Raw genomic sequence first — 12,367 nt, 5'->3', positions numbered from 1 at the left:
TGGTTGCATGTTCGCTTCACGTCATGGGATTTTCGTGTGAAAAAGATCTTCACTTTTAACCAGGCAAGAATCAACACAAGAGACGAAGTAATCGATTTTGTATTCAATAGTTAAACCTCAGAGCAGGTCTTATTTATGATTCAAAGTGAAAGCTTGGTCTTACTTGAAAGAAGTGAAACGTCAACGCAGGTAAGTAAGTCGCTCCCGGTTTTCAACGATCGATTTTAACTACTTGCTCAACAGAACGCCCCATAAAGAACAAAGGAACAGTGTCACAGGCTGTTTATGATCTTTGATCACATTGACTAGGTTTTCACGATACATCTGAGGCGACGTTACTGTATGACACAATCCTTGTCGGCTGTGTGGCTTCTCTCGAACTACTGGAAGCTCGATTCATTTCCATTTCCCAAAAACTACGAGTCTATTATTTGTTTCTGTAAATTACTATGTAAGATTATGAAATCTTGACAGCGTGTTCAGTATGAGTTGTTGTCTGTTTGTTCTTTAACGCCGCACTCAGCAATATCCCAGTTATATGACGGGTAGTCTGTAAATCATCGAATCCGGACCGTTCAATCCAGTGATTGAAATCATTAACACCGATCCATTTGGGATTTCAATATGAGTTATGTTTGTTTGTATGTTCGTTATTTAACGCCGCACTCAGCAATATCCCACTTATATGGCGGCGGTCTGTAAATAATCCAGTCTGGACCAGAGAAGGTCCAGTGATTGACATCATGAGCATCGATCCACGCAATTGGGATACGATGACATGCATCAACCAGATTAGCGAGCCTAACCACCCGATCCCGTTAGTCGCCTCTTACGACAAGCATAGACGCCTTTTACAGTATCCATGGGTTGCTGAAGACCTATCTACCCCAGGTCTTCACGGTTTCAGTATGAGATGTGCCATGGGGTAGTTGCATGTCAACAGCATATATTACTAGGATACGTGCTTATACAATCCTATTAAACAGTGTCAAGAACGTCTTTGCATTATTAGGGACATTACATGCAAACAATTTTGTTTGATATTTTAGGCCGCACTCTGCAATGTCCCAGCTATATGACAGCGGCAGGTAATTAATTGAGATAAGATCGATATTGTGAGCAACGGTTCACGCCGTCGGGTACGATGACACGCAGTCAACCAAGTCATCGAGTCTTACCACCCGATCCATTTGTTCGTCTCTTACGACCAGCACAGATTGCTAGGGATCTATTCAAACCCGGAATCCCATGGGTGTTATGAAAAGAAAGAAAAAGTTATTGTGAAAAGCAACTTGAACTATACTTATCAACCTTACATATATTAATGTGTTAATATTAGATTTAATTTATGGATGTTAAGGAAAAGAATAAAGCCCTTTGTGTCATCAGTAATGAACAGATTTAATTTTTGATTATTTCCCATACTATGGTTGGTGTAGTATCAATAGCGTTATTTTGAAACACACAATGAATAATACGAATTGTATCCCATTGTGTCAGTAAGTATTGTGATAACCTCAAGTGTGACCTAGATGAGTATCGATTATACGTATTATCATTTACATGCCTGTAAATATATACATACGTTACATAATGAGGAAAACCCTATCAACTAAGATAAGATTTATTGTATATCATTTAAACAAAGACACTGTTTCATACACTGAGTCATGTTGTTAAAAGTATATTAAGCACCAAGTCAAAATATATCATATCAGAAATCACAAATGTCACTTTTATTTTTACTGCAGGACAGTTTGATGGGATGCTTTTCTTCTTCAAACATTGCTCTTTATGTCCGCATCACTCATAATTATGTATTCATAGAGAATCTCACCCGAGTGTCTTTTGATATCAAATATATCAACACGAGTTGATAAAAGTCAGACAGTGGAAAAACTCCACGTGAGAGGGTGCGATTTTATGTGTCATCCAACATCATTTTCCCAACTTTTTCAGTTTGTAGACAGTAATAAGCAGTGTCTTAAGTGTAAAAAGTACTGCCAACAGATTCAGTAGCAGAGCAATTAGTGATGGCATTTGATTGTGACGTCATGGTTACCAAAGACGATATCTCCCCAAGCGATATCTCCTGTGGGGGCCAGTTTTAAAATGGCGTATTCAATATGTATTTTATATATAAGCAGCATGACGCACATGATCCGTTTAAGATCTGTTTAACTTCGGGCTTTTTTCCCATATTAAACTGAAACGCTTTGGCGCTGAAATATTGTTCAAGTCAGGGTTAAACCATCCTGTTATAGTCCGGTGTGTAGAGAATCTCACCGAAGTGTCTTTTGATATCCATCATATCACCGATAAAAGTTTAAAATTCGAAGGTCGAGGTTTAAACTTTTATAGATGAGTGTTGATATATTTCATACCGGAAGACACAAGTGTGAGATTCCATTTATCATCCCAAATCGTTCTTCAGTTTATAAACTGTGAAAACCAGTGTCCTCAGTGTCAACACTACCAAGGCTACCAAGCCTCTGTGGCAGAGGGATTAGTGATGTCATTTGATTATGACGTCATCGGTTACAATCGGTGGACTGCAAAGCGATATGTATCCTTTGGAAGCCAGTTTGGGATGACAAATGATATATGCCAGCTTAAAGTTATAAAACTGATGGGGATGTTTGAGTTATATACTTTCACGATAACAGTCACTGTAATAAATAAGTGATGATAAATATTTTAACAGCTATAGCTTAATGCGTTGGCGTTATATATTCAACTCCTTCTTCTTTAAATATACGTTTGTATATAAATGTATATATGCCACGGGGGCACGGATGGCACAATCGTCTAAGGCGCCGCGATTCGCTGTGCAGAGTTGCGTGATTCAGTCTATGAATAGTACCGTCAGCCTGTGTTAGCAACCCCTAACGATCATGATCACATAGATAACACGGTTATGAGGTAAGCCCTACTCCAGTGACATAATGCACGATATTTTTAACTTGACCACAACTGCTGTCATTGTGCAATGTATATCTATATAAACATATACGTTAATGTCATGTCTTCATACAGGAAGGGACAGAAAACGTTTCCTCGTCTTAAGAAATAAATTCTAAAAACAGAGTCCATTGTACGTGAAAGTAACCTTAAGACCTTGCACTTCAGTTCATACAGTATGTTATATAAACCTTCGACAGTGAAGGCAATATGGAGGCATGTGAACAATACTGCAATGCTCGGTATACTGCCCCTAGGAACCATTCCACTGAGCCCCTGTTGTCTTAAGGCACTGATTAGTGCCCGTATGCCACAGAATGGCTTTCCTTTCCCTAGGATCACCCCCTTGTAACTGTTACTCGTTGAGTAATGAAAGCAAGGGAGACTTTCCGAACAATCATGGATTGCTAACGGATTTAGTCACACTGATGTGTTATTATGGGTCACGTCAATAGCGGTAAAGGTATTATAATGGAGGTTTAAATATGTTTCAGGGAGACTTCCGTGTTTGAATTTGACCCTCATTCACGTCGGATTCTGGTTTCGCAAATACCTGAGGTCATCACTATAACTGTTAATTGTATAACGTCTCGGATTTGTCGCTTCATTTTGTTTGAACTGAAATATTAATATGAATATTACCAAGGACGTCATTCATATTTACACCAGTAAATGAGATAATGTATTTTATCCATACGACAAAGAAGTAAAGAAAAAAGCAAATAACATTAAAACGTACCGATCTTATGATATCAACTGAGTTATAGAACATATTACAGATGAGGTCACATCAGATGCTGTCCCCTATTTTAAGAGACAACATAACAAACAACCCCGTCCCTATTTCTGTGAATGACAACATGGTGAGTATAAACACATGCACTGGTGTAGGCTGTATCAGTACCCTGTGGATGTGAGAAGCATGACCAACTACAAGGTACTTATTGCCCATCATGACGGCTACAGAATAACACGTGAAGGTGGGTGGAACTTTTGTAATTACAAGGGGTTTACTTCCCATTTACAGTTCATTCTTAAATAGAATTTACTTCTTTTAAACAAGCCCTTCACAAGGTTCGCCAAACATGTATACATGAATATATAATTGTTGTAGATGAATACATGAGACATGACGACTTTCGTCAATTGTTACTTATTGTTAACCGATTATTTTATTCATTCTTCTATGAGTCGTCATACATTAATTAACTGTTTTTCTTTTTTAGAATGGAGAGTAAATGTCAGTCCTCTGTCGTATGTGCCCCCGTAGGGGTCAATACTGGTGGCTTCATGGCTAAAGATAACACGGTTTGTCAGGAGAGCACCACATGCGAAGGTAATACTTTAATAACTTCTTTGTTTAATACAATACACCACCCTTCATCAACATCCCATGTGTCAAACCAGTTTGTTTTTTCATAAAACTGCATATTCTTCATTGGCATATATACCAAACTGTATTCCAAGTGACACATAGGTTATATAAGAATACAATAATCGTAATACATAAAGCAAGAAATTAATAATTGTTTGGTAGACAATAAGTGACCATGACAGCGTTATGTATCTGGATAACAACTTCCTTCTTATGTTTGTACCCAAAGTCTCTGTCCCTGAATACACGCAGTAAACACTGGTATCATTATGTTATAAACATACGCAATGCGTCAAATGTCAACATTACTTTGCATGCATGTAGCACTTTAAAGGGGGACTATGACACACGTTCTGGAGCCCATTTTCATAAACCTTTAACAAGCTAGCATGTGATAAAGGGACCCCCGTAGTCCCTTTAACACACATGCGAGTCACAAGTTCATACGTACTGGAGCTCGATAATGAATGACTGATAACCCAGAATTCTGGCCAGGGAGAATATAAAATGATTAACTTTAAGTCAAGGTGTACCAGCTATAGTATAGTTGCGTTTACTTTGGGGCGTGTGAAACAAAAACATGATGGTTCCAATTCCAATTCATTGTACATCAAGACCAGGTATATATGTTGATGTAAAGTCATGCCCGGCAAAATAATTTGACTAGTATATAAGCTATTGAAATAGCGACATCCAATGCACAGATATGTCCTTTATCAATGACCTACTCCCGGGTTAATCAGCATAGCCTTGACGCCAGTCAACGGATTTCTTCTCTCGTTGTAGAGAAAATAATACAGCATACAATTGTCCTACTTTGTGTGACACTGTGACACGATATCAAGTGTTATATATAACGTCACGGTGTCTAAGAATGACATGACTATTTATCATTCAACACATCAATGTTTTTCGAACCTTTTTATTACAAACGATCATGATACTACTACATAATAAAAAATATTACCTTATACTAATGTATTTTAGATGATAGTTACAATGGGACGCCATGCAGGGCTGATCTTGGACTCAGGTCAGCAACAGGGGCCTACAACAGCAACTTGTCTAACGCCAACGTCGCCGGCGTCGTGCATGGGGACAACGTCACGACCCATGCCACGCAATACAGTGAGAACCTTTAATTTGTAACTGTGTCAAAATGTGGCGCCATAACATATCTGAGTCCCATTGGGACTCGACACGGACCTTCTGATCCGATGTCGGACGCCTTGTCCACATTACCAAAGAGGTTAACCCAGTCAGCAACTGACATGGTAAGGATGTCACATATGGGAGCACTCCAAGCATGCAACTGCCCTCCGGAAAACAAGCCCCCTAAAAATATATTACGGAACAGGTGTCTCAGAAAACTAATTAAGCTCCAACTATATATGTTGAAGTTTATTGGTGACAATAAACGTTGTTCACGTGTGTAGGATACACCTTTTCGCATGTACCTGGTGTCATCACTATTTGATAGTGATTCATAAACACATGCCCATGATATAGCCGGAATCGTACAATGGGCTCTGCTTTTAGCAGACATTTCTTATGATTATGGAAACTGTTTTGCCGCTTTTATTCAGAAATGTAGACTGAGAAATACTCTCATTGATACATGTAGGTGACAGTGTGTCTGTTTCAGAAGTTTTTGACAATTGCAACAATACGTGTATTGGCTCCTTGGTTATATCTGGGAGCAGAAGGTGTACGGAGAAGTGAGCTCGGTTCAAGATATTAAGCACTGTATCAGTGATTGCTGTGGCATCAAGTCGTGTATATTTGTACTATAGTTGCAGTTTTCAGAGGTCAATATTTAAGGGGTACCTTTTCCAGGAAAAAAGTTTCCCTGGAATCATATGGACATGGGATATATGGACGTATTTGTTCACCCCGAAATCCAAAAGCGCCACATTGGGTAGGAGATTATGGTATTACATTTTCAACTTTTAAACACATATCCCTTCCTACTGAAGCATGTTTTAACAATATGTATACTTTCATGTATTCTCTTCCACAGATATTAACATCAACTCCTTTGGCGCCAAAGAAGATAGCATAATTGACAACGGTAAGGACACTTTCTGGTGTGATCATGGTGTACATTTAAATGTAAAATCTGGCTATGGGTGGTCATGGGAGGCAATTCGCTGAGCAGCCTAGCACTCACCAGGCATGTCAGGGTCGTTGATTTCACCAAAGTGAGAAAAGGACTAAAACCTGCATTGCTTGCTTTCGTTCTCCATTAAGCTATAACTTAAATTTTGTTCAAAGCGGTTTCATTTCCAAATTACTCATACGCTCACGTTTCAACAACATCACAAGTGACGTGAATATGTTTGGGTTTCAGATGAAGATGGTGAAATAGCTTCTGTTCGAAAGGCTTCAGTTGGCTCCATAGAAATTAATTGTAAGTTCAATCAAATCATACTGTGATCCGATTCTAAAAACGACACAAGTACCGTGATTCCGTCTTCGATAATTAATGATTTGATAATTAAAGACATTCGAGATAACATATTTTAAAACATTTAATTTGTGTGTCGTTTCCCTTAATTTGATAACGGTCAAGACTAAAGTTTGTTAACATTTTCGCATCTGATGGCGACACTGATTTTCAGTGGGCCAGTCATGTAATTTTTAACAGCTACTTTTACCTTTTACCTGGAATCTGTTTCGGCGGATAATCAAGACTGGTTATTCTCAGGTTTTGACATTTTATGTTCCAGTGACTAGTCACGGTGTAGACATAAGACTTGGTTGCCAAGGTGAAGCCAACCCACATGTTGTACACTCACAGCTGACAGAGGATAAATTGAATTCTGACTCCAAGACCGGTGTCACTGGCGCGATTGATGAATCCAAAACGCCCATGACAATTCCTAAAGAGGCGAAATCAGGTATCACATGTGTTCTACACTCGACTATCCAACGCCTATACCACATGTGTTATTCACTGTCCACATTTCCATCATCTATACCACAAGTGATCTGTACTGTCCGTTAATCAAACGCCTATACCACATGTTCTACACTGTCTACAAATCAAACGCCTATACTTCAAGTACCCTACACCGTTCACAAATTAAACTCCTATACTAGAAGTGGTCTACATTGTCCACAAATCAAATTCATATACTTCAAGTGTACTACACAGTCAAAAACTCAAACACCTATACTTCAAGTGCTTTACACCGTTCACAACTCAAACGCCTATACCACAAGTGTCCTACGCCGTTCACAAATCAAACTACTATTCCACAAGTGTCCTACACTGTCCACAAATCAAACTCATATACTTTAAGTGTACTGCATAGTCCAAAACTCAAACGCCTATACCACAAGTGTCCTACATTGTCCACAAATCAAACTCCTACACTTCAAGTGCCCTACACTGTCCACAAATCAAACCCCTACACTTCAAGTGCCCTACACTGTCCACAAATCAAACTCCTATACTTCAAGTGCCCTACACTGTCCACAAATCAAACTCCTATACTTCAAGTGCCCTACAATGTCGACAAATCAAACCCCTATACTGCAAGTGCCCTACACTGTCCAAAACTCAAACGCCTATACCACAAGTGTCCTACACTGTCCACAAATCAAACTCCTATACTTCAAGCGCCCTACACTGTCCACAAATCAAACTCCTATGCTTCAAGTGCCCTACACTGTCCACAAATCAAACTCCTATACTTCAAGTGCCCTACACTGTCCACAAATCAAACGCCTATACTTCAAGTGCCCTACACTGTCCACAAATCAAACGCCTATACCACATGTGCTTGAACCCTATTTCATGACGTATAAATAACCTGTTACGATACGAAGCAACAGTAAAGTCTAAAATGCTCACACATTCAGTTCTCCTCCCTTTTACAAACAGCTACAATAGTGTTTATTATATCACACACAGGAATCATGCATCCATATGTGATGCCCCTCGGCTGTTTATTCAGAATATACAATACGATAGCTTACAGCAGTATGTGTAATTTTTGAATGTTGATACTTCCATCGTTCATTAGAGCAGTATTCATCAATTTCAATTTGTATGCTTTCTCATGATCTCCTTGACTGTTACTACTTGGAAACAAAAAGTTTAGGTGGTCAATAAATGTCATTAAATCTGTGCTTTCATATTCGCTAGGTTATTGTTAAAGGTTCTCAGTCGGTCACACTGGCACCCGACAGGTTGTATTGCGTTGCCTCGGGCCAATAAAGTATGCCTCGGGCCAATATGACTGAGGTCTGACCTATAACAAATCCAATCTGAAAACACCCATACAACAGCATAAAATAATTATATACACAGCCTGCTGTTCATATTATTATACAGCTGTTTTAGAGTGAGTCGCCTCATTTTATAATTTATCGGTTTTGTAACAATAAAGAATGCATTTGATAATGCGCTCAAAGCCATGTTACTATATATATACAATGTGCATTAATGAAATATGTTGCAATGTGTACTTTTCTATCGACAGGTATTCAGGAAGACGGTTCATTATCTTCATACCGACCTACCATTGGTGTAGTGAGTATTCTTTTATAAATTCAAATTCCATATTCTGCATTTCCTTGTTTCTTTATTGAAATGAGAGCCGGTGCAAAACCTATACTTGCCCCGTTATAACAAAACGCGTTTTCTGTCACCTAACGTTATAATGTCACGTATTATTATCATTAGTCGTATCCATATATTGATATTTTTATAGGGGCTTCGATTTCCGTCAACAAATACTCCCTCATAATAGCATCTCATTTTTCAGGCATCATCTTACACCGGCGTCTGGAATTGGCTCAGAGGTAGTTTTTCTTCAAACCATGGCACATCTGAACCCTCTACTGATGAAGACAGTTACATTTTTGAAGAAGTAGATGACTTCATCGTTGTGTCCCCCTCTGACATCAAGCTGCAGGGGAAGGTCAAGGTCTCTTCTCATGACTGTACCGACGGGAAATCTTTGCATCCCACCAAGACAAAAAGAGCTTCCAAACACCAAGAAGACGGTCACATTGTCGGGACATTGATGACAAATTTGTTTCAAGATCCGCCGCAAACCTGTGAAAACCAAATACCAATCACGTCTCTTCAAGAAGGCACCCAAACGACCGGTGACTCTGTAGTCAAAGAACATTCCCATGGTGTAACATCTGGATGTGACCTTCCAGGCAATGACATTAACAGCCTACATGCTTCCACCGAGACTGGTGATAACTTTCACCTTGAATATATGCTTGCAAAAGTGAAAACAATGAATGAACCGTGGCGCTCCTGCACTGAAGAAGCATTCCTGTCACTGTTGGCACTTGCAGACCATGGAGACATCGCCCAACTGAAACGTCTTTCTGTGTTCCTGCGTAGCGTTTTAATTGAAACACAAAACGTTTTTCATCCTTCGGCAAATCATCAAAGCTTTTTCAACTATGTCAAACTGCTTCAAAGAATCAGGAACCTTTCAGATCATGTTCGCTGGAGAACAGAATTAAATGTATCTTCTATCGTGAACATAGCACAGCAAGATCCTAGCAAGATGAGTGACATTGTTACATTTCTGAATAACATTTTGCTAAATGAACCAAACTAAGGCAGTATTATTGCGTGTGATCTGTAGTAGTAGTAGTAGTAGTAGTAGTAGTAGTAGTAGTAGTAGTAGTAGTAGTAGTAGTAGTAGTAGTAAAAAGAAGAATTAGAATTAATGTGTTTGTTTCAGACACTGTGCTGTTTAACAGATGTTGTATTACTGCTGAGATGAAACAGTGAACCATGCACTCAACCAAGATATTCTAAACCAAGTTTACACCTACATGTAATTCTAAATTCAATTTGTATTTGATTGGGTACAGTTGCTGTTGTAAGGATTACAGTCATGTCATGTAGATACTGAGAATTGATTTGAAATAAACTGAATATGATCACATAAGACTCTGGCTCAGAAGTTGTCTGATCAAGGTTACAACATTCAAGGCCTCGGTAAAGTTTTCAAAACGTTTTATGGTAGACACGTGGAGGACATTTCCAGATTTTTATCGGTGACAAAAATGATGTCCGATTCAATTCCCTCATTTGACTTGTACCAAATGTTCCCAAGCTGTTTTCAGGTGAACAATTGACTTGATATTTGCCACGAACTTCAACTTAAGCTTCAGGTTTATGGGTTCTCGGACACCGGTCAATAACCATCAAAAAGCCAATTTCCTTCCACTGATTTACCCACTTGAACTAGAAATAAAGGAGACCAGTGAGACTGCCTCATCAGTTTGATATTTAGATCTCTACATAAAAATTCACAAAACAAAATGCTCTCCACAAGACTGTAAATGTATGACAAGAAGAATGACTTCAACTTTCCAATCGTCAACTTTTATGGCGAGCAATATCCCAGCAGCTCTTGCTTTGATGTCTACATTTCTCAACTTTTGAGAAACAATCGAACATACTCTTTCTACCAAGGACCGCCTCCGTGGTCTAGTGGTAGAGCGTCCGCCCGGAGAGCGGAAGGTCCGGGGTTCGATCCCCGGCAGCGTCATACCAAAAGATGGTACATGTTACCCTGTCTGGCGCTAGGCATTAAGGGGATAAAACAAGAACCGTCGACTCGGAGTCAGTATACTGTGTCTGAGTGGGGCATTCATGTTAAACTGCAGCATGGTATCTCAGTGAGCTAGCACTATAAATCGGCATCAGTCCGGACTAGTACAAGCAGACACACCCACACACACACACACACACACACACACACACACACACACACACACGTGCATGCACGTCGCTATATAAGTGCAATAATCTTGGACGCGCCGTTAAACCCCATTTCACCTCACCTCACCTCACCTTTCTACCAAGACTTGTAAGTTGTTTGATCAAGGTTACAACATTCAGTGCCTCGGTAATGAGGTACCACTGTAGCAACAACCGTAATTATAAATGTATGCACACATTAAAGATCAAGTAACCTATCATCACGTGCCAAAAAGAATTAACGAAAGTGATACGCAATCCGCTACTTTGCCCCACAACGCCAAAGTTGAAGGGACAGGTATATTTCAGGTCGTCTCTCTTGTAAATGTATTTGGGTTTTACATAACTGTTGTGTACAGGGCAAGTACCCATCATATGTAACTAAAAATAAAGCGACAACGCCTTGTCAATAATCATCAGGACTCCACTGATCGATTCCGACTATATCATAAGAAGGTGTTTATGAACCCTTCTCAAATAGTGATGACGCCAGGTGTTCGCGAAAATGTGAGCGTATCCTGTCCCACCGGTGGCACACGTAACAAACACATGCGAGCACTTAAACATGAAGGGTGAATGACAAATCTTAACTCTGTATCTGCAACTGTTGATACACACAATGACAGATCAAATGCATTCGACATGATCACATTTAAACATCCACAATTCATTGAACATTTAACATGTCGTGCTATTGGTATACAGATTATAAAACATATTCGTGGACGACAACTCCCTGATTGTTCGGTGTGTGGTCAACTCCTGTCTGGCGATAGGTTTGTTCAGACTTTGCACAAAGGTATATTCTCATAATCTGAATATGTTCAGTGGGTCGTCGACCATACTGTAATTACTTTTAGTTGCAGTTGCAGTTGATTTTTAACTACAGTTTACCGTATTTTAGTTGTATCACGATGTCTTCTTTTATGCAATCTCATTAAAATCAGACCTCAGTTCTCGCTACCGCCAAACAAGATCTGAGGACATCCCATTAGGGGTCACGTCAGAACGACCTTTTATCCGACCAATCAGAGCATCGCTTACCAGATTATGAAAGTGACTGTCGGAATGTGATTTCTAATCATGCAACCTCGAAAACTTTAACTCCGAACGATAGTTACGGGTTTAACGACTGAATCCATACAATCTAGCCCATCTATTAGCCATTCCAGAATGTTCTTTTGTTCAGGTTTCAAATTTTTAATCGAGAATTTGTCAAAATATGTTTCGAAGCGTAGTCGCCAATTTGAAATTAGTGCCGTAAAGAACGAGAAAACTGCCTT

The 12,367-nt window shown here is 39.3% G+C and overlaps 1 protein-coding gene across 1 annotated transcript; it reads left to right on the top strand.

Moving 5' to 3' along the window:
- The first annotated feature begins 832 nt into the window (after positions 1 to 832).
- LOC124150748 lies at positions 833 to 10,253 on the top strand. Its single transcript, XM_046522782.2, has 8 exons — positions 833 to 3,941; positions 4,188 to 4,297; positions 5,324 to 5,464; positions 6,357 to 6,407; positions 6,687 to 6,746; positions 7,066 to 7,236; positions 8,827 to 8,876; positions 9,112 to 10,253. The coding sequence occupies exons 2-8, from the start codon at positions 4,189 to 4,191 to the stop codon at positions 9,928 to 9,930; spliced, it is 1,401 nt and encodes a 466-aa protein (XP_046378738.2). The 5' UTR covers positions 833 to 3,941; position 4,188; the 3' UTR covers positions 9,931 to 10,253.
- Positions 10,254 to 12,367: the final 2,114 nt, after the last annotated feature.

This window comes from Haliotis rufescens, unplaced genomic scaffold, assembly GCF_023055435.1.
Source record: "Haliotis rufescens isolate VD_foot unplaced genomic scaffold, xgHalRufe1.0.p SCAF_4, whole genome shotgun sequence".
In the NCBI taxonomy this organism is placed as follows: Eukaryota; Metazoa; Mollusca; class Gastropoda; order Lepetellida; family Haliotidae; genus Haliotis; species Haliotis rufescens.
The sequence above is the reverse complement of the archived record's forward strand: the minus strand, read 5'-3'. Positions and strand labels throughout refer to the sequence as shown.